The sequence below is a fragment of the Pristis pectinata genome, chromosome 2, assembly GCF_009764475.1.
Source record: "Pristis pectinata isolate sPriPec2 chromosome 2, sPriPec2.1.pri, whole genome shotgun sequence".
NCBI classification, from domain to species: Eukaryota; Metazoa; Chordata; class Chondrichthyes; order Rhinopristiformes; family Pristidae; genus Pristis; species Pristis pectinata.
Window position 1 is genome coordinate 89,843,606 of NC_067406.1, and position 23,799 is coordinate 89,867,404.

The 23,799-nt window shown below is 40.3% G+C and overlaps 1 protein-coding gene across 1 annotated transcript in view; it reads right to left on the reverse strand.

Annotated features, from left to right (window-relative positions):
* The window catches only part of fras1 (Fraser extracellular matrix complex subunit 1), a 397,669-nt gene that overhangs the window by 236,861 nt on the left and 137,009 nt on the right, over positions 1 to 23,799 (reverse strand). Inside the window, exon 3 of the mRNA XM_052040656.1 lies at positions 141 to 248. Coding sequence (XP_051896616.1) covers positions 141 to 248 — 108 coding nt within the window. The remainder of the gene's footprint in view (positions 1 to 140; positions 249 to 23,799) is intronic.

Genomic DNA, 23,799 nt, shown 5'->3' on the forward strand with positions numbered 1-23,799 from the left:
TATTTATAATACAATACTTATCCCGAAAAATCTGCAAAATATAAGCTATTAATGTCCACAGACAAGTTTCTAGTAAAATCTTAGTAAAGTCCTCATCACTGATGTCAAGAGATACGAAAGATGCACAGATACAGAATTACCTTGTGGAAATCACACTGTGGGTTCTGACATTGGGTAACCGTGCATAGGACAATATCGCTGTGGCAGCTGCAGTCTTGGCAAGAATCTGGCTTCCAAACTGTATTATTCTGCAGAAAAGAGAAAAGGGGTCAATGTGAAGAGAAGAAAATATTTTCAGATTCACTTCTGTTGCTTTGTGGATTTAGATTTCACCAACCTTGTATATTATATCCAGGAGTCAGCATTTTGCCTACCAAACTGCACATTAATGAATAAAGATCAGGTCCCATCGATCTCAGGTCCCATCAATTTCACTTCTGCTCTTTATGCTGTTGCCATTCATAATGATTTCAGCCACGGCTAATATCAGAGAAAGAGGTGTGAAGTGATCACTGTCACTTCAAAAGTTCAGAGAAACCATGCCATCCACCGGGGAAAGGAGGAGAGGAAAAAGGGTATGAATGACAATGAGAAAATGGAATGACAGCAGGGAAGGGAAAAGTCAAAAGACAAAATGCCAGGAGTGGCTGGGGAAATGAACTGGGGAGAGTCGGGACACATGGAAAGCCAGGAGAGAGATGGTTGTTCCCTCAGGAGTCCAATTTTAAGTTTGGTGGAGAAAGTTTTTTGTAACAGTGGGCCTCTATAGTAAAACTCAGTCTTGCTGGCATGAAAAGCCAAACGTGCCACTGAATCAGGAACTACTACCCAAACTGGAATGGTGGTGATAAGCAAAACAAGAACAACAACAAGTGAGGAAACACGGAAAGCTAGGGAACTCAAAACAATCAGGACCACTGATTTGATCAAGAACAATGGGATTTCAGAGAAAGTAGTGTCGCTAAGTACAACTTTATGAAAACATGGTAGGAGAATGAAAATAAAAAAAACTACTAACTAAATGGTGTCAATCTCCTGGATACTGCACAGCAACAGTTTTGAGGTTTTTAATGGATATCCTCAAAATCAACTGCACAGCAAATCACAATGATTATAAATACAATGAAGCAATACGCATTCAACATTTAGAGGATGCTGTTTTCCCCATATGACGTACTGTATACAATTTATAATATTTGCCCAACAGATATTTGAAACAGTGCTCGGATCACCCAGAAACATGCACAAAAATAAGACCTGTCCAGTTCACATCAGGATCATACTCAATTGAATGTAGCTGCCCACAATGTATCACGCACCCAATCCAAGAAGGGCTTCAGTCATTTAACACACATTCCCCGTGGCAGCTAGATACAAGCAACACAAACTATGACTGCCATGGAGGAGAGAGAGATTGCACGGGAGAGGAAGATAGCTCCCAGATTCACTCAAAGAAGCATGGCAGTCCTCATATGAGGGATACATTCCAGGGAGGTGCTATGTGCCAAGGGGTCACTTCCTAGGAAGGATTTGGTGAGAAGTGGCTCCAGCTGTCTTCTCCACTGCGAGAATTCCAATTCATCCAAGCACGACAAAAAAAGATATTTTGTACCTGACAAAAGAGATATCACGGTGAGCTGCACATTATTGAAAACATTGTAGCGAGTGTTTCTGTAATTGGATTAAGTACTCATTCACTGATGTTTTTTGATCAGAGCAGGTGGTCCTGCAAACTAGGATGTGTGGGATAATTATTGTTTTATATGGGCTCTCATGGATGATTGCTGGTGAAGTATGCACTATGTAATGTTAAGGACTGTAGTGTGGAAAGGGTAACTTTTTCTGGATTGGGGCCTATGATAGAGCAGGTTTGCTATGAAAAACACCTCTGAATGAGACAATCCTCTACAGTCCATAGTGAATGTTTCTCCCCTCTGCTCTGCTGGGAGAGGATGCTGTTCGTGTTCTGTTGTCCTTCCTCATTGCAGCCCTCCTCCAACTCTTCAGGTTGACCTTCAGACTTGGGGTACGGCCGCTGCCCACAGCCGGCAGCAGCCGCTGTCTGCAGTTGGCCCTGTTGACCAGCATGCAGCGCACAATGAGGAAGTCAGCATAGCCAGTGGCCATAAATGGCAAGGTGCCCACTGACTAGTGGAGGCTCCAGGGTCTCATTTTTAGAAGACCAGCAGCAGTTACCATTTCTCACTTGTTAATGGCATGGTTTCCGTTGTACCTGTACTTAGCTGCTGTGGGTGTGAGCAGCCAAGGGAGAGAGGGGAGGCTTTGAACCCCATAATCCACCCTTCCAGCTGATGCTGGCTACAGAAAACCATCAGCCATTTTGTGATAGGCATTCACAGAGAAGTGACCATCTGCTTAATTTTCCTAAAGCTTGCACCACTCTTTTATCAAAGTCATGGCTACCGGCCATAGGAGCAGCTGACTAAATTCCAGGTGACAAAAATGAAAAGAAGACAAGTTTGTTTATACTTAAGGTGGGGATGTGACATGACTTTTGCTATATATGTTTAATTATGACATAGAAGGAGGCCACTTAGCTCAGTAAATCTGTGCCAGCTCTCAAAGCATTCCCAGCAGTCCTGTTGAACCACTTATTCCCTGTAACCCACTCACTCACATTAATTCCTCCCTTCCCCACACTCTCCCACCTACTCATTCAAGTTTTACTATCAGTGGAAACTGAAAGCACCTAACACTGAATTTAAGAGAACACCCTCAGTTCAATATCAGACACTTTCGGGCACCAGCCACAGGGGATTGTACCCAGCAACTGAGATATCATCAGATGAGTTTCTGAAGAATTCTGATGGACTGCAAACTGGGAAGGAAGAACCCCTAATTCTTAACTAACATTTTAAACATTTTACAACAAGTGAAACAAAGGCCAGGGTGGAAGCGTTGATTTAAAAATAAACTTTTCTGCTTTTAAAATCTACGGAGAATTAAACGAAATATTCTGAGAGAATGACAATCCAAAAAATATGACATTAGCTAATATAGGCCAGAGAGGCTGTTATTAATTATAATTTGGCATGCCAGTCAAAATCTAGTTACATTTCTGATGAAAGGTCATTGACCTGAAACATTAACAGTTTTTCTCTCCACAGATACTGCCTGATCTGCAGAGTATTCCCAGTATATTCACTTCTGATTTCAGGTTCTCAGCCTTTTTTTTATTTTCTTATTATAAGGCACTTAACTTTTTGTCAATTCCCAGATTCTAGGATGACTGCCTCAGTGAAGACTACAAGAGGGCATCCTAAGGAGGAGCAGAGGAAGGCTGGCAGCAGCTTTTAGATTTCCATATGTAACTGTGCGTTAGTGTATTCCAGAAGACCATCATCACATGTCCTGAATTGTATCTGTGAACGTCAACAACTTTGCAAATTAACCTAATTATAAATGCATGAGTATTGAACCATTACAATCAGTTTATTGAGATCGTTATTGAGATGATAATAGGCTTGGGACTTTGTACTGGGGCAGTGCAGTGGCCCTGCCTCAGGTAATGCTACTGCCTCAATGCTCTGGTGACCTGGGTTCAAAACTCCAGTGCTGACTGTGCAGAGTTTGCATATTCTCTCTGTGCCTGTGTAGGGTTTCTCTGGGTGCTCCAGTTTCCTCCCACATACCAAAGAATTAATAGCTCACTGTACATTGCCCTTAGCATGCAGGAGAGCGGCAGAATCTTGATGGGAATGTAGGGATTAGTGTAACTGGGTACTTGATGGTTGGCACAGACTTGGTGGGTGAAAGATCCTGTTTCTGTACAGTATGACTCTCTAAACCTGTGTAGACAATGAATATTTGGAAGGGATTATCCAGCACAGTAACTGAAGCAGATACGATTTGTCATTCTATGATAATGATAGACAGGCATTCAACACTGAAGGACATTGGTAGTGGATCAAACGTTACAGTTTTACTCTGGCACGAGCCAAATGAACTGAATTAATCTGACAAATATCATGTATTTTAAGTTATTTCTGTTTTCATTTTGTACCTGCAGTCATTTTCAGCTAATTTCCCTTTGGTTCTTACCTTTCTCCTTGTGTGTGGTTGTCAGTTTCTGCAATGTATTGGCATGCTTATTTAATTTCTCACCACCCTTTTGTAGCACTCAACTTTGCATTAAGGAGCCTGAAGTAACTCAAAATGTGAATTGAATATCTCTTGTTCCCCTTCATTTTTATCTGATTAAAACAATTGTTTTCTTATTGTGTTTCTCTTCTGTTAATACTTTGCCCAAAAGCTTCAACCTGTCATCCTCTTTATACTTGCAAACTGACCCATTCTGTACACGTAATATTTTTTACTTTGCTTCCACATTTGCACTTTGGATTCAACATTTGCAGTCATTTGTAACCCAAATATTTTGGGCCAATTACTGAAAACATCCATAGAATTACAGAATCATTACGGCACAGGAGGAGGCCTTTCAACTAATCACTGCCATACCATGTTGGTGGAGCTCAGTCCCAAACTTCTGCTTGTTCCCTGTAGTCCTGCAAATTATTTTCCCTCAAGGGCTTATCTATTTCCATCTTGACAACTGTGATCGACTCTTTTCACCACCCAAGTCAAAGTTGAATTTATTGTCATAGGCACAAGTGCATGTATGCACAGGTGCAATAAAAAGCTTACTTGCAGCAGCATCACAGGCACATAGCATCGTATAAGCAGCATTCACAAGAAAAATATAAATTAAACATAAATTATACACAATTTTTGCAAGAAAGAACACAGAACAAAAAAATACAAAGTCCATTTTAGCACAAAGTGATCAAAGAGGTCATAGCGTTGCTAAACCATAGTGGTGATTAGAGTTGTGTTGGTTGGTTCAAGAACCGAATGGATGAAGGGAATTAGCTATTCTTGGAGCTGGTAGTGTGGAACCTCAGGCTTCTGTACCTCCTGCCCGACGGTAGCTGTGAGAATATGGCATGGCATCCATTTCCAAATTACAATCACTCTCTGTACAAACTGCTTTTCTTGACACTTTTCCCCCATCTTTATCCTGATGATACATTTTGTTAAGAGAGAACAAGGAGAGACAACATACATTAAATGGTGTGGTTTTAAAGGGTGTGCAGAAGCAGAAGGACCTGGACATACATGTGCATAATTTATCTATATAAACACTTAACAAAAATCAAATGTGTGGAAACATTCAGCAAAGCAGGCAGCAGTAACAGAAACCAATAAGGGCGAACGAGGCAAAAGAGACAGATACTGTCAGAGAGTGGAGCAGAACTTCTTCAAGGTTAGCATACCTGCAACAGAATTGGCAGTGAGTTCAACAGTAAATTAAAATTTTAAAAAAGCTGTCAGTGCTCTAAATGTAAAACAAAAACAGAAGACATTGAAAATACAAGGGTAGGTATCATCATCATGTATCTCCTTCAAATATTCTTTGCTTAAAAGAGAACAACCCCAACCTCTCCTGTCTATCCTTGAAGCTGAAATGCCTTGAACCTAGAACCATTTGAGTAAATCTCTTTGGGACTTTTACATCCTTCCTAAAATACGGTGATCAGAAACTATACAATGCTTCAGTTGTGACCAAAACAGTGTTTCGTAAAGGTTCAACATAACCTCCCTTTCTTTTTATCCTTTGCTTCTGCTTATTAATCCCAAGTTCCCTTGTGTTTTACTAACTACTTTCTCACGTGTCCTGCCACAATGAAAAAATTATGTATAAATACACAAAGATCTTTCTGTTCCTGCACACCTTTAAACCTATAATGTCGCCACTTGTTTATTCTACTGAAAAGTATCACCACATACTACTCTGTATTAAATTTCATCTGCCACTAGTCCATTGAATGTCAGCCTAAGTATATCCCCTCATCTTCTGCACTATCCTCATATCCAAGATTGGAGTTAATGGCAAATTTAGACATTTTACCCACATCCAAGTCATCAACATATAGTAAAAATGCTGTGGTCCCACCACTGACCCCTGGCAAACACCACAGCTGATCATCCTTTGATCTGAAAACAGCCATTTATCAATGCTATCTGATTGCAACAGGGCATCCTCTTTTAAGCCAAATAGTTGAACATATTCTCCTAGTAATAAAGGTAATTCCAGGGGAAGTTTAAAAAAAGGAAAAGGAGGAAAAATTCCACTGCCATCCAGCTCATGATGAATGGGTTTCTCATCATGATTTTTATAGCATTATGAACAGAGTCGTAGAAAACTTGATAATTGGTACAATAGGAAAAGAACAGCAATATAATAATTGATCCATGATAAATTAGAATGTTACATCTAGAACAATAAACCACGAGGTGCGATTACAGGTCTTCAATCATGTGAGAATAATGGAGAGATTATACTGCAGTGATCTAATGAGCAGATTCAAAAGATTTAGCTGCATGATATTGGACATTCAGAATAACTGAACCATCTTTTATTTGGTCCAAATCCTCACATAAATTCTCACACAGGAAACATGGACAAGGGATTTAATTCATTTTTATTTAACTTGTGTCTTGGTCTTCAAATCACCACTTTCTCTCTGTTGCACTTTCATAACCATCTTTCTACTAACTTTACTGACACTTCTAACATGCCACTGAAAATTCAGGGAACTGAGAATTAATTAATACAATTATAAAGCTTCACATTGAAGATGCCCAAAATATTGTACTTGAGTTATTTTCAGGTTAGAGCAGAACACTGCAGATGGAAACTGTTGGTGATGCCCCTGCGCACATGACAAACCAGCACACAGAGGCCGTTGGCTGTGTGCAGTCAAATGAAATAACATACAACTTTTGTTTTCACTTCACGTACAATGAGCAGCATGGGCCTTGAACACCGAGGATTGAGACCTACTTCAGCCTGGTGCTTCTTGGCCCAGTTCTTGAGAATCTGAGTGCTAGGGGCAGTTGTCTTCCTTAACTTTCTTCCCCAAACGTTCCTGTTGATGTACCTCAATCCTCTTTTTTTACCCCCCGCCCCTCCCATCCAGGCCTTGATCATCCCTTCAACCCCCATACGACCTAAAAACATCTCCATTTTTGAAAGTCTGAATCTTCTCTCCGATGCATTGTGCAGGTCTTTGTCCTGTTTCCAACCAACACTCTGCAAGATTTCAATCTTCCTTCAAACCTCTCCCTCCTAGGTCTCAATCCTCTTCTGGCAACCACTCTCACACCAATCCTTTCCAATCTTCACAATCCATTCTCCAACATTTCCTCTGGGATCACCACTCACTACCATGCACAACGCCTTGGGCGTTTGGTGCAATGGAGCATTTGCAGATGGAAGATGCTCAGTGAACCATGAGCTGAGTGTGAATGTGGAGTGTGGTAGAATTGCTCCATATGATACCTTAAATAGTGGAATAATTCTGAAAACCCACATTCCTAACACTGCATTTTCAATCACCAAGAATGCAAATTGCAACATAAAACTGTTGAACTACACCATAATGCTTTTGAGTTTATTTATTCTCGGATTAAATGCTTTGCAGGGACACTGTAGTAATGTATTACTTAATATTATTTTACAAATATTGTACATTGTGTGAATTACTTAATATTAAACAATATTTAGAATGGCAGTGTGTTATGGTGATAAAAGTTTTCCTCTGTGACTTGTACTGAATATTAATTGCATTTTCTCAAACTTCTGGTCACGAGTTTGCAGTGAGCAACAAATGAACATTGCTGCCTGTTCCTAGCACTCAGTCACAGAGTTTCTATGGAATTTTATGCTAGAGCTTGTGGCAATTATAAAGCAACTTTGATGTGCCGCCCTCTCCAGGGAGTCTGGGAATATGAGAACGGGGCAAGCAACTGTGCATTTCCACAACAAATCAAATGGAGTAATTACTAATGAGATATGCAGAGTTGGATCAAAGAATCAGGATTAATATTTAGTTCAATCTTAGTTGTACACAAAGCAAAATAGAGGAAATTTTAAAAATGGATCGAGAAAGATAAAAGAGACAAAGAATAAATATAGAATTCTTTTAATTTGTTTTTTAAATCTCAATCAATATTTATGTATTGTGCTCACAATTGTAAAAAAAACAAATTTTCTCTGCAGCAGGGTTATGTAGCATTAAATAAACCTACCACTCAATAAAAAGAATTACTTACACTGGGTTAGATAGGCCCCATCTCATTCTCCAAATGTTAAGTGGATGTCTAATGGCTATCAGCACACCATCTCCACACTCCATATATTTCAATGCTGCATCTCTCAGCAAACAAGCAATATGTACCAACTTCGAGAGTAGCAGGGTGCTTGGATATCAATTCTCATTTCTACACTCAAATGTTCATATGTGATTGCTAAAAGTTAATGGTAAACCCGCACTTCAACAATAGAAGTCTCACCACTACTTTAACTACAAAACCAGGACTATGTGCTAGATTCTTGACTTGAATGGGCTAACAGTGGATAAAGTACCCCATTAGCAAATTATTCCTTTGTGTAAAAATCTTTGACAAGCAGCACATACATTTTGACAAAAATTGTGTTTGTTTATTTGAAGCAGCTGCAACTTCATTGGAGATTAATTTCAATTTCATCATGAGTCAAGGGTAATCAGCACACCAACAGCTAATGCTTACACAAGAGACTGCAGATGCTGGTATCTGGAGCAAAAAAAAACTGCTGGAGGAACTCAGCGGGTCAAGCAGCATGTGTGGAGGGAAAGGGATGTCAACACTTCGAGTCAAGACCCTGCATCAGTCCTGGAGGGCCTTAACCTGAAACACTGACCATCCCTTTGCCTCCACAGATGCTGCTTGACTCACTGAGTTCGCCCAGCGGTTTATTTTTTGTTTGTAGCTAATACTTACACTGACAGTTGCTGACTACACAAATATATAGGCAGCTCATGAATTTGATATTAAAAAAATAAACAGCTCATGAATTTGGTATTATGCACTAAAAAAACAAACCGACTATTCAGCAGCCCAAGGACAGCTTCTATCCCACTGTTATAAGACTTATAGAACAGTTCCCTTATATTACGAGATGGACTCTTGACCTCACAATCTACCTTGTTATGACCTTGTATCTTATTGTCTACCTGTAGCTGTGACACTTTACTCTGTATTCTGTTATTGTTTTTACCCTGTACTACCTCAATGCACTGTGTAGTGAATTGATCTGTATGAACGGTATGCAAGACAAGTTTTTCACTGTACCTCAGTACAAGTGACAATAACAAACCAATATCAATTAGTACCAAGCTGACGCTTTGTAATCTTGTTTTTGGACTGACATTGAATTGTACTTCATTCACTTCAGAGATGAAATTATTCATCATAATAATTCAAATTACACAAATTTGAGTTATTAAGTCAAAAAGTTGATGAATTTAAATATTTTCATCCATCCACTGTCAGCTTTTCACTCATATGCATTAACAGATAATGCAAACATTTCAAAGGATCCAAGGGCTGCTTTTGTTAAATGCCAAAATCGCAATCTCATTTCCAGGTAGTTCAAGAATAAGACCATTGGATCCAGATAAACTACCACATGGTAACCATCAGAGAGCACAGCAACTTATGGCTGGATGGTGTGATAGATCAAAAGATTGACAAATTACTGCCATTGGAGCTGGACTGAGAGGCACGGTAACTTTCTTGAATTCTGTTCAGGATTTCATTTGTGATTTTATTCATTTGCATAGGTGTTTACTCCTTTAACAGGAATAATTTGCACTGCCAGTATAACCATCACCCCACTGATTCATGACCAAGTTGGGAAGGATTAATAATTATGATATTGAAAATTTGCAAGAAATTCAGCAAGGTAATGTATTCAACAAAACATTCTCCTGAAAGGTTCACCTGAAACATTAATACATCTTATTTCTTTTGTATGCTGATTTAGCTGCTAGTCTTTATCAGAATTTCCTCATTTTGTTTCAAATTTCCTGTTTAAAATGTTATTATTTTAAAAAATATTCTATATTGCCCAATTTACACATTGTGAATATGTTAGCTTGCAGAGTTGAAATTGAAAGGTTTTATTAAAAGATTCAAAATAATATTTTTAAAAGAGACCACTGCAGAAGTAAACCATCTTATCTAAATACGAAAGCACAGACTGGGAGATTATAATTTAATTCAATAAGCATTTGCCTTTTTTTTGCTGAAACTACAAAGAAATGAAAGAGTTATTACTGAATTTGCAAGGTTCTTTTTAGCTGGTAGATCACTTTATAATAGACAAGAGGTTTAAGTTCGGGTTGACAGATGGCCATAATACTATACTCCAACATAAGGGAACTTGTCATGCCCAGTATAAACAAATTTACGAAGACCAAATGGAATCAGGAGAAATGCAATCAGCAAATATGTTTGGTTCCTTCAAATTCTCAATTTTAATCTCTTTTTACTGGTTAAGTCAAGAGGCATGTCCAGTTGTAATGTGAACTGAATCAACAGATTCTTGCAAAACACTTTACTTGAAGAGAAATGCTTTCTTATGAGGCACCTGTTAGCTTGTGTCTTGTTCAGCAGCTGGAAAGCTCAGTAGTACACAAGGCCCAAAGCAATTGAATAGGCTTTGGAAAGCCAAGGCTTTTCCTCTACAGGCTATGCCCATTGAGGACGTTGGCAGATAATGTCAGGGCCAAGATTCATGGGGAGTAAAGCCAATGGGGAGGGGAGGGGAAAGGAGGCAATCAGGGTCAATCAATATGTGTGTGTGTGTGTGTGTGTGTGTGTGTGTGTGTGTGTGTGTGTGTGTGTGTGTGTGTGTGTGTGTGTGTGTGTGTGTGTGTGTGTGTGTTAGGTTGTTGTGGCCACTGGGGAAAAGGTGAATATTACGGTTTATAGTTAGGAAGAGGGTGGTGGGAGTGAGTAAGATCACTGGGGGGGATTGTTGAAATGTTGATAGTTGAGGTGGGGGGGAGAGGCTTTGTAGTTGGGGATTAGCATTGATTGAGAAGGGAGTACGACCTGCATAAAGGAGGGATACAATGCGTTAATGGGGGTGTTACGGGCCAGGTTACTATTTGGTGAATGTCCTTTTAAGGCACCTGAACAGTAGAGTAGTAGTGTTTGTGTGTGGTATCATCAAGACAGCAAGATAACAACGTGCTGCTGGTTTTGCTCAGTGAGTCAAAGTGAGTCAGAGAAGAGAGAGAGAGAGAGAGAGAGAGAGACTGACTGCTGGTCTCCGTAACAATGGATGAAGAACAATAGCTGTGTCTGTCACTACAAATCCATGTGTGGATCTTGGGAGCAAACAAGTGGAGTCCACTTTGTCATTAACCTGTAGTGGGAAACAGGTATTTGTGTGGGCGGCCACATATCAAATGCCTTCAGGGTGGCAGATATTTCGGAACAAAGCAAAGGATTGAGGTGTCGTATGGGTTCCATCGTGGAACATGTAGATTTCGTAATTTCTCTCTACATTCTCTCTACATTTTCTCTTCAATGGTGGTTTTGCAAAAGCCTTTGCTCATGTTTCACCTGATGACTTGCTGAACTGAACTTTGAGAACTATTCCTGGACTTGGGGTTTGGGAATTTGCCACACACACACTTCGAGTTTAGTTTTGGGGATTATGTTTGATATTTAACGTTTTTACTTTTCTTATTATTACAAGTAGTTATTAATAAAATAGTTTTTAACACTTGTACATGACTCAGTGTGTTTCTATTGTTGCTGGTGTGTGACAGGGATGAGTGAGACTTGTGACAGGAGGGAGTGGGGAGGGTGCAGTTTGTTGGCAGTGAGGAACCAGTGGAGGAAGAGCTGGAGTAAGGGGTCAGGTCAATTGGATAAGCAGATTGGAGGGTGAAGGACATGTTCAGAAGAGTCAGGAGAGGATCACAGTTTAGAGCTAGAGTGCTCGGAGACCATGAGAGAGCCAGATAGGGCCCTACCTGTCAGGTTTCCAGTGCCAGCCTAGGGGTTTCTCATTGTCGCATTGAAGAAGTTTCACAGGTGCTGCATCTGCACAAGTATCTTGCCAACAGCACTGGCCATGCATGGCACACAGTTTCCAGCCATGCCTTGCACACCACGGGGTGCCACTGCACATCTCCAGGGCCAGCCTTGTATTAATGGATCAAACATGAGGGTGAGGGAGGTCGGTCAAAGATGTTCAACTTTTCAATAATACTTTATTTTTCTCTGAAATTGGATCATCAAGCACACAAAACAATTTTTAGGTCACATTACTTTGCATTCTCTCTTTGATATTATTCCTAAGTTCAAAGTAGTACTTTCAAAATATGAAAGGTGCAAAGTGAAAATCTCTAATCTCATCACCGGTGCTTCATCCGCCAATGTTGCCCTGCTTTATTGTGCTTACTTTTGTAAGATCTTCAGAACATAATTTCGTCAAAATATACCAATGAATTTTTCATCCATTTGGAGTAATATTCAGAAGCTTCCTTTAACTTTAAAATGAGAAGATAATTTTCAAATTCTGCTTATTAAGGCAAAACTTTCAAACTCAAGAATTGAAGGAAAAAAGTTTCAAATTTTTGTCATCGTGGAAGACAAGTAAAATCCCATGACTCACTTCACAATTTGGATTCTTATCATTATCTTTATTCAGCTCTACTGAATCACTTTTAATAAATGAATACACATTTGAAGGCAAATTTACAGACAATATTTATAATAGAGTCTCAGTAGGAATCTTTGCAAGCTAAAGATAATTTACATCCATGAGAGTTCAAATAGCATTGTAAATGCTTCAACCTTGCTGATAAAAATATCTGGATACTTTCAGATACTGGTTAATTAATACTCAAACCAAAAACAAGTTGGCCAATTGAAACAATAGCCCGAGGGCACTAAGATGCATGGCCATTTCATTATGTTACTTCTTCAATTCAGTTTAGAAAATGTCAAGTTATGTGTTGTCCTCCCAAGAAAGGAGAATCGCACGCCCAGAGTGAAGGCATTCACACCCAGACTGGAGAATTATGTGCCTCAAGAAAGATACATGCCTGCAGAGAACCAAGTTCCTAAAGAGGAGAGCTACCTGCATAAGCAGTCTGATATGCCTACAAAGGACGGCTACGCAAGTCCCTTTGGAATTGGTCTCAATTAATCCCAAAATTCACCAGATCATTGCAAAACCACACTTAACACACACACACACACACACACACACACACACACACTCTTCCCATTCCAGAGTAAAACTGCCCATTCACAAACCAAATCACTCTGTCTGCATGTGATCTCCTTATATTCATCTCCATCTCTTTCGTTGAGATTAATATCATGCACTAATTATAATCCATGAACATTAGCCTTTTCATATTAGTTATGAATAATATGAAATGGAGAGTCTCAGGAAGCCCAGCTGTCACCTGAAAGATATTTTTCCCCTTTTATCACTGCCTAGTTTCTGTTGCCAAGGCACATTGCAATGCAGCAAGCTGAGGTACCATGAACAACTCATTATACAGGCTTAGTTGTTTAATGTACTAACAGTCCCCATTAAACTATTTTGACTCATCCTATCACAGACACCCTCTTTATTCTGCACCTTCCTCCACCATCTTCCCCCCTACTGAAAACTAACTTGCACCTCTCTCTCTCTCATTTCTTTCGAGGGGTTACATATCCTAAACATTTACTTTCTCTTTCCACAGATGTTGCCTGACTTGCTGAGTTTTCTCAGCATTTTCTATTTTTGTTCCAGTATTTTTATCAGCCTTATCAATGTTACATCTGTGAAAGTAAAATTACAGAAACAGAAAAAGTCCACATCCAATCCCAAAAATGGGGGAAAACAAAATTCCTTGTAATTGATGCTTGATGTTGATTCCCTGCTTTGATACAAACATAAAATTCATCTTGCTAGACAGTTAATTGAAAAAAAAATGGAAAAAATTCAAGAAGAACCACACAAGAGGATGTCACATAACCAAGATTAAAATAATTACAATCCTCTGATAACAAGATGTGAGAGGTGGCCTTATTTCAGTCTGCAAGTACAAGCAACTCAGATGATGATGAAATGTTTGTACACCTATGTAGCTGGAGTCTGTGGCAGAGTGCTAAATATTCCAAAAGGACTGAAACATACATATAATTTAAATGTACTGTTTATTAATAAAGCATATGCCTTTGATGAAATGGATTTTGCCTACATCAAGCAGCTTCTTTACTAATGTCTAAATCTATTTGCAGACACTACTGGAGGTTAGTTGGAACAGCATATAGAGTCATAGAGTCGTACAGCACAGATACAGGCCCTTTGGCCCATCATGTTCATGTCACCCACTGTACCTATCTACACTTATCCCATTTTAACCACATTAGGTCGATGGCCTTCTATGTATTGGTGAATCAAGTACCTGTCTTCATGCTTCTTAAATGTCATGAATCTGCCTCCACCACTTCTTCAGGCAGAGCATTACAGATTCCAACCACATCTGAGAAAATATTCCCCCTCATATCCCCTCTGACTCTCCTATTTCTCACCTAAACCTATGCCTTTTTGTCTTAGACACCATGGGAAAAAGATCTTTATTGTCTACTCTGTCTATCCCCTGCATAATTTTATGTAGCTCTATCAGGTCACCCCTCAGCCTCCTCGCAAACCCAGCCTATACGTCTCTCCTTATAACAGTAATGCTCCAATCCAGGCAACATCCTGGTGAATCTCCTCTGCACCCTCTCCAGCACAATCAAATCCTTTGTGCAGCAACCAGAACTGCACACAAACTCCAGGTGTGGCCTAACCAATATTTTATAAAGTTGTAACATGACATACCAGCTCTTATATTCTATGTCTTCTCCACCAACTTATCCAACTTTGCCCTCATTTCAGAGAGCTATGGACTTGTACATCGAGGTCCCTCAAGATTTCCTAGAGCCCTATCATTCACTGTGTATGTCCTACCCTTGTTTGCCCTGCTGAAGTGCATCACCTCACACTTGTTACAATTAAACTCCATTTGCCATTGTTCCACACAACTTGCCAACTAATCTATATCATGCCACAGCTTTAGACAACCTTCCTCACTACCTACCACACCCCCCAATTTTGGTATCATCTGCACACTTGCTCATACCTCCCACATTCACATTCAAGTGACTAATGTGTATCATAAACATCATAGATCCCAGAACCACTGGTCACAGATATAATCAAATTTCAACAGCATCAAGAACTTCCAGTGGCATTACCCTAAGAAAGCAGCTCAAATCAGCACCGATACCTGAAGATTAAATTGATAGCAAATATCCCAACCTCACCCTTTTATCTGAAAGCATTTTGGCAATTAGCACCAAAGAAATTCTACATTTTTCAAAGGAACTTCATTCAGAGTTCTGCTTTATCAAAGTAGAAATTAAAACCTTAATATTCCAGTTGTCTCTTAGTCAGACGGGAGAACTTATTAAATTTTCAAAAGGGGTTCCATGAGATTCAAACAGAACAAATTTATGTTAATGTTAACTGCATTTGGGGTAGCAATGGGGTCCATTTTTATAATCCAATTTATGCTCATACATTTATTTCTCTTACCTGCATCTACCTATCACCACCTTGTGCCCACCCTCCTCCCCTCTTTTGTCCACCTATCACTGCTCTGCTTCACCATCCTATATATTGGGCTTCCCCTTTTCCTATCTCGAGTCCTGAAGAAGGGTCCTGACCTGAAACATTGACTGCCTGCTTTTCTCCACGGATGCTGCCTGGCCTGCTGGGTTCCTCCAGTATCATCGTGTTTTTCATCTAGATTCCAGCATCTGCAGTCCTTTGTTTCTCTCATACATTTAAACTTACTGCTAGATTTCTCTCACTGCCTACATTTCCCCTAAAATAAATGTCTGATTTTTTAAAATGCCAAATTTTTTTCTTTACTAATTATATCTTTGCACTCTCAACAGCCGCTAGTTTTAGCCAGAGCTGCTGGTCTGTCATGCACTGTTGATTCATGATCAATTGATCACAATGAATCTTCAACCACTGTAAATAAACATCAATTTTCAGCAAAGTGCACTGCTACTCACAGATTTTTTTTCACAACTGAAAAATTTTGATGGGATACCTCGTCCACTGTCAACACCTATCAAAATTTACTGGGCAGCACAACTGCAACATTAAGATATAAGTTGCTGGCTGACCCATTTTTGCACTGCCAGCATCTTCTAAGAAACTTTATCCTGATGTAAATCAAAATGAAATTAAACGCTACAGTCTGGGCACTTGACGGACTTCACTTTCATATCTCTCCTTCTTTATTCCATGAGTGCTTTTTAGCTATTTAGTTTCACTGGAGCTGTTCAACATTAGACCTAAATGAGGTTATCGATTAGAAGAATCTTTGTCTATTGCTGGATGATAATTTACTAGCAACAAACTTCCAAAGGGAGCTACTGACTGAAGAGCATATCATAGAAGCACATACCCACTCACCTCTTTATCAAAACTTCATCCTGGAGGTAATCTTGTAATCTCCTCTTTCCAACGAGAACAGTCCTAATTCTTTCATGCTTTCTCCAGATCAGACAATTATCCACAGTAAACCTCCTTTATACCCTTCCTAAGAACTTTACATCTTTTGTAGTGTGGTGACCAGAATTGGCCACAATACAGAAGCTGGGGCTTAAACAAGAATATATAAACTTTAATCCTGATTTCCTTGTTTTTACAGTTTATGCCTCACTTAATAAACTCAAGTAACCTGTAAGATAAAATAAGATCGTTATTAGTCACATGTACATCGAAACACACAGTGAAATGCATCTTTGCATAGAATGTTTTGGGTGCAGCCCGCAAGTGTCGCCACACTTCCGGCGCCGACATAGCATGCCCACAACTTCCTAACCCGTACGTCTTTAGAATGTGGGAGGAAACCAGAGCACCCTGAGGAAACCCACACAGACACGGGGAGAACATACAAATTCCTTACAGACGGTGGCGGGAATTGAACCCAGGTCGCTGGCGCTGTAATAGCATTACGCTAACCGCTACACTACCATGCGATGTTTTGGCTCTTAACAACATGCCTTTCATCTTTAACGATTTATGTACATGGACGCTAAGGTTTCTTTATCCATTTTATAGCACAGTGCCATTCCAATGGAGCCCTCCCTAAGCTCTATAGTTCTTTTGCCCACTTTGTCATCTTGTCCACCTGAAATCTATAACCTCCCTCATCACTATATTCTACTTCCCCAAGGTTCATATCTTCTGAAGGTTTTACAATGCTGTTCTTTATATCAACATCCAGGTTGTTTATAAAAAAAAATTAATAGTGTAATGGACACAAAACTGATCCTTAGGGAACTTCACTGCAAAATACTTTTAGTCTGTGAACCTTTCATCGACCAACGCACTCTGCTATCTGTAACTGAACTAAATCCATATACGTACTTATCACCACTTTCCCCAATTCCATGGCCTTTCATCTTACCCAACCTCCAATGTGATTCTTTCATCAAAAAACATTCTTGAAAGTCCATCTACAACATTTCTACAGCACTCAATCAAATTGCTTTACATTTCCCTTCATATAAAGATGGGGAATTTGTACCCACTGAATATTTTTGATTTCTCCTTTATTTCTTTACCTTGAAATTACCTCTTACCATCCGTCTGATCCCCTCATTAAATTAGTGAAATCAGCTTCTACCCCATTAAGTACTTTTAAGTTTGAGTTATGCGCTTTCCAAAATTACCCTTAACCGAATTACGTTGAGGCTACTGCTATCCCTCACTACGACTCCTCCATATTCACTTCTTCATTTTCCAGAACCAGGGCCAACATGCTTCCTTTCTGTTGGACTGGAAACAAGTGGAGTAACATACCTCTCCTGCGCATACACTTGAGAAACCCTCGCACTGTTTCCCAATCTACAGTAGAGCAACTACAGCTCCTGATGTCACTGCTCTATTTAAAATTGTCCAAAAAATTTACTCATCTATTGCTTCTCACTCTTTTTGGAGCTATATATATAAAAAACTCCCACTAATGTCCAAGCTTCCCCTCTGTTCCCATGCTCATTATCCACCAGAGATTAGATCAGGCAACAGATTTGTTGTGGTCCTGGTTTTCCCAGGGCAATTTATTTTGATTTATCTGTCCATATTTTAACTAATCATAAATCGAATATCCTTGGAGTCCTATCTGTCAACAGTTCAAATCCAAATATCTTTAAGAAAGATTTACAATGATAAATACACACAAATATGATATATTCTGCAAGGATCCTTTAATGACAGAGTGTAGTTTGAACAAGATAAACAGCACAATATGCTTTAGCTGCTGCTCCTTGATCACTCCAGCAACATATCTTCATGAATTAGGACTTAAACATCATGCTCCAGCACATCGCTGCTGGTTATTCAACCATAACAGGCAGCACATCATCCACACACATTGCACAATGTTCACTGACATATCTCTTGTCCACTCTTGAAGCCAGATGGAGCATTACTGGATGCAGCAACCATGAACTGAAGGGTGTCAGATACACTGAAATTATCTAACCCCGTTGAGAGGACCATGACAGCAAACATTAGGATGCATGTTGCTTGCCCTGAACTCAAGGCTGTGCTTAAACCATCAGTATCCTCATACTTGACCCTTCTCCTCACATGCCAATAGCCCTTGTTACACAATAACCACTCTTTTTTTTCACCCTTGACAGCACCATGACTGCAGCCAGGATACCAGGAACTGACATGCAAGATATACTGCCTTTGGCCACAGACTAACTGAATGCTGAGAGAGGAATCTCTTTAGTTAATGTTAAATATCAGTTGCCTGCAATTCATTGAGCCATAAAACCCGGAATCATGGAAGTTGCGTGCTCACTCTCCCAGCTGTGCTCTGGCAAACGAAAATGAAAAGTATTCAGCTTTCTGGGTCGAGAGAGCATGTGGCCTCTCTTTAATAGTAGATAAATGGAAACTGTGAAATAAAAAAAGTATTTGCCCCTCCAGCCTGAAAGGTGCTGGTCACATAATAGCTGCTGGCAATGTGGTCCTGGTTCTGCTCTAGGATTCAGTTCTGGCTACACCTAGTATCATTTACTTTCATGAGGAACATCCACTTGGAGGTACAGATATTTCGCACACTGTCCTTTGCTGAGGTCCAGAAGAACTGAACATTCTGAGCATGTGAGCCCTCCTCTTGAAGGTCTTTTCTCACCTCATCTCTTTCTTCCAGCTCTGCATTCCCTCTGCTCATCCTCCCATCCATGATGTATTGCAAGGGGAATGCACATTAATCTACCCCTCTTCAGGAGAAAGTAGCCTGTGCAGAAACCTTGAAGATATCAAAGTCCAGCACCTGCCATGTTATTTCCTGTAGACTTCTGCAACTTAACACAGCTCTAGACAGCGACTAATAAATGTCATGAAAAACACTTCCAGATCATACAGTGAATTTTCTGCTGTTAATAGTTATTAATTCCATGGGTATATTGCACTACACACCTGCAAATTTTGTTTTTAATTTCCCCACTTTTCGGGACACCTCTCCCATTAATTTCTTCACTTTTTAGGACACCTCTCCCAATCCCCAAATATTGATGCACCATAGAAAGCATCCTATCTGGACGTATCACAGCTTGGTATGGCAACTGCTTTGCCCGGGACCACAAGAAATGGCAGAGAGTTGTGGACACAGCTCAGCACATCACGGAAATCAGCCTCCCCTCCATGGACACTGTCTATACTTCTCGCTGCCTCGGTAAAGCAACCAGCATAATCAAAGACCCCACCCACCATGGACATTCTCTCTTCTCCCCTCTCCCATCAGGCAGAAGATACAAAAGCCTGAAAGCATGTACCACCAAGCTCAAGGACAGCTTCTATCCCACTGTTATAAGACTTACTAAATGGTTCCCTAGTACAATGAGATGGACTCTTGACATTATGACCTTGCACCTTATTGTCTCTCTGCACTGTACTTTCTCTGTAGCTGTGACACTTTATTCTGCATTGTTATTGTTTTACCTTGTACTACCTCAATGCACTGTGTAATGAATTGATCTGTATGAATAGTATGCCAGATAAGTTTCTCATTGAGAATAATAAACCAATTCCATTAGAAGGTCTTTGCAAGGTCAAATGAGCTACAGGTAACTTTTCCAGATCCAAATTCAATGCCTTTATTTTATTTCAACATCATGGTTTTGATGACACTGGATGGCTTAACAGTCTTCTGAAATGACCAAATAAGAGTCAACCATTTTGCTGTGGGTCTACACACCAGACAGGGTAAATATGGCATATAACCACTCCTGAAGAACATTATGAGGCTTCCACAACATTTTCTAACCTTAACTAAGATTCTTCAACTAAAAAATGGAATAGTGAAACTAATTTCAGTTGGGAGACAGATGTATCCTTCACAAACGCCAAAGGGAGAATTTGTGGTAAGTACATCACCTTACCTTGGGAAATGATTAATAAATGTTGGTCTTGCCAGTAATATCCAATGCCATGTATGAATAAAAAATATTAGCATTTGATTTTATCAAGGTACTCTCACAGAGCCATTAATTCGAAAGTCGCAGGATTTTGATCCAATGATAGAATGAACAGCAATATGCATTCAAGTCAAAATGGTGTGTACTTTGCAGATAGTGCTTTCCCATACACTTGCAGCTTTCCTTGTTTTAAGTGGTTGATGTGTGCTTGAGAGGTGTTGTTGGAGTACATGTTGTAAATGGGTGCAAGTCCCAAAACTGCCAAAACAACCATACTGGGAAAATGCCAGCACGAGAAGAACTGCTGTGGTTCAAGGAGGAGTCTCACCATCGTCCTCTCAACAGAAACTGGATGGGCAATAAATATTGCTCTTGCCAATAATTCCAATATCCCTTAAAATGAATTTTAAAAAAATGTACACACTGTAGCTAAAGTGGAGGAGGGTGTGAATGTTTAAGGGTGGACAATGAGATATACAACCAAACAGTTTCTTGAGTGAGAAGTTGTATGGTTCTATAACCTTACCTGCACCCACAGTGATCAGCCTCTAGTTGAAGCAAGTCAAATTAGCCAAAGAATGACTTACGTGATGGTGGAAATCTGAAGAGTGAGAAGGATCATCTGCTTGATACTTTAAATTGAAATCAGTTGCAACTGCTAGAGCCTTTGGCACTCTCATGCTGGGTCCCCTAGTTCTCAAGATTGAGCGTAGTCATGGAGCCTTATCCTCATTAACTGTTTAATCGTATTCACATCTGTGAGTGCAGAGCTTTGATACGATACATTGGATTGATTAGCCCTGTCTTTAGCATGCTGTTTCTGCCGCTTAGTCTAATGTTGTAGCTTCATCAGTTTGGCATTCCATTCTTAGTCTTGCCAAGTGCTGCTCCCAACAGGACACTCTACAGTTCTCACTGAAATAAGTCTGGTCCTCTTGCCTGATTACTATACATTGTAGTGAAAAATAATTATTTTGCTGATTGTGCAACATGGGTGTGCAGCTTTGAACTCCAAGATCTGCTCTGTATGTACCCTATTTAACATGGTGATACAGCCACAGGACACAATGGAGAACATTCCCATCATGAAAATGTGATATTGTCTCCACAAGGACTGTGCAGTCATGAACAGGTGCACCTGCAACAGTTAAACTGAGGAGGACTGAGTCAGGAATGTTTTCTCGATACGTTGCTTCATTCACCAGTCTAGCAGCCACGTACGTTAGGAATTGCAGACCTCAGTCTGTGGTGCTAATGAGCCATGGTTGGTGATGAGACTGAAGTCGCAACGCAGAATGCATTCCGTGCCCCTGCTACTCTCAATGCTTATTCCAAGTAATGTTCAACATGACAGATGTTACATAAGGGAGGGCAATGTGTTCTTAAACTCCAGCACAGTCAACTGCAGAAGGCATAGACTTATGCACATAAGATATGAGGAGTTCCAAGTGTGTGTAGTTTTATTCCATAAGTCATCATAAACTGGAATCTTCTATCTAATACAGTTTGTAGTGTAGCAGTTAGTGTAACGCTATTACAGCACCAGCGACCTGGGTTCAACTCCTACCACTGTCTGTAAGGAGTTTGTACATTCTCCCCATGACTGTGTGGGTTTCCTCTGGGTGCTCCGGTTTCCTCCCACATTCCAAAGGCGTACGGGTTAGGAAGTTGTGGGCATGCTATGTTGGCGCCGGAAGCGTGGCGACACTTGCGGGCCGCCCCCAGAACACTCTACGCAAAAGATGCATTTCACAGTGTGTTTCAATGTACATGTGACTAATAGAGATATCGTACCTTAATCTTGTCAAATATTTTTTTAAGCTATTTCTGCCAGTGGGACAAGACATATTCAGGAATGCCAACAGAGAATGGTGGAGCATGGCCTCAAAGTTATGACTCCTATGGGTCTGACCATGTCAGCTATTAGTTGGTTATTCTGAAGGAAGGCTTTTCAACTTTGGCACCTCCCTAGATGTTAACAACGAAGACTCTGCGGGGTTGCTGAGTTGGGCGAGGTGCATTTTGGACTTCTTCAGTTTTGGCGGTCCAACCTGTACACTTCTTATTTTGTCTTGTTCCAGCAGTTTGATACATATTAGTGGCCCACCAAGCTATTCCAGAGAAAAATTATGATTCATTTGCTCCAGACTAGAATGACATCTGGGCTAAAGGGGAAAACTATGATATACTTCCTTCCTTGAAGGACATTAATGAGCTCGATGGATTCTTCACATTATCTGGTGCTGTCACGGTCACCACTGCTGACAATAGTCTTTTATTCCAGATTCGATTGAGTTGAATGAGTGCAAGTTCTCCAGCTGCCACGATGGGATTTAGTCCAGGCCTGTGGTTACGCCTCTAGTAATATAAAACCATGCATCCAAACCCTACAGTGATGGTTTGATGTCAAACGTCTCATTTTTTGTCATTAGTATCAGGCAAGCACTGAATTCAAAGGAAGAAAGTCTATTTATGCTTTCACTGTTGCTATGACAAACACAGGAGTATCTAACATACAAATTCCCCACAAGTCCAGGCAAATTGATTACACCTATCAAGTTCCAGGATTTTCAGATCCTCCGAGCTACAGTGTTTATCTCCTCAGCTGCTCAAAGGCATTAGGTCACAATCATGCAGCCTGTCCTGAGGTGTTCCTTTAAACATAGGCTAAATCCTGCGAAACCACTTGAAAATCAATGACAGTAGTATGGAGCCAGCTGTCGGCCTGGGACAAGTGGGGACGGGGAGCCAGCTGCGTACATAATGCGGAAAGCACAGCTCCACCACACATTAAGTAGTCAATTCCTGTGGACATCTCTGTACCTGACTCAGAGATTCTCAAAAAGGTAGAGTCATAGAGCAATACAGCACAGGTACAGGCTCTTCATGCCGAACATGTTGTCCATCCAGCTAGACCCAATTTCCTGTGTTCGTCCTGTATCTCTCCAGGCCCCTCCCCTCCATGTACCTATCCAAGTGCTTCTTAAATAGTACTATTGTGCCGGCCTCGACCACTTCCTTTAGCAGCTCGTTCCATATATTCGCCCTCTGCGTGGAAAAGTTGCCCCTCAGGTCCTTTTTAAATCTTTCCTCTCTCACACTAAATCTATGCCCTCCAGTTTTGGACTTTCCCCTACCCTGGAAAAACACTGTTACCGTCTATCTTATCTATGTCTTTCATAATTTTAAACACTTCTATAAGGTCGCCCCTCATTCTCCTACGTTCCAAGGAATAAAGACTGAGCCTGGCCAACCTCTCCCTATAACTCAGGCCCTCCCAGACCTATAACTCTCCCTATAACTCAGTCAAACATGGTTTTATGAAAAATAAATCCTGTTTGACAAACTTATGAGGACATATTGGGGGTGCAA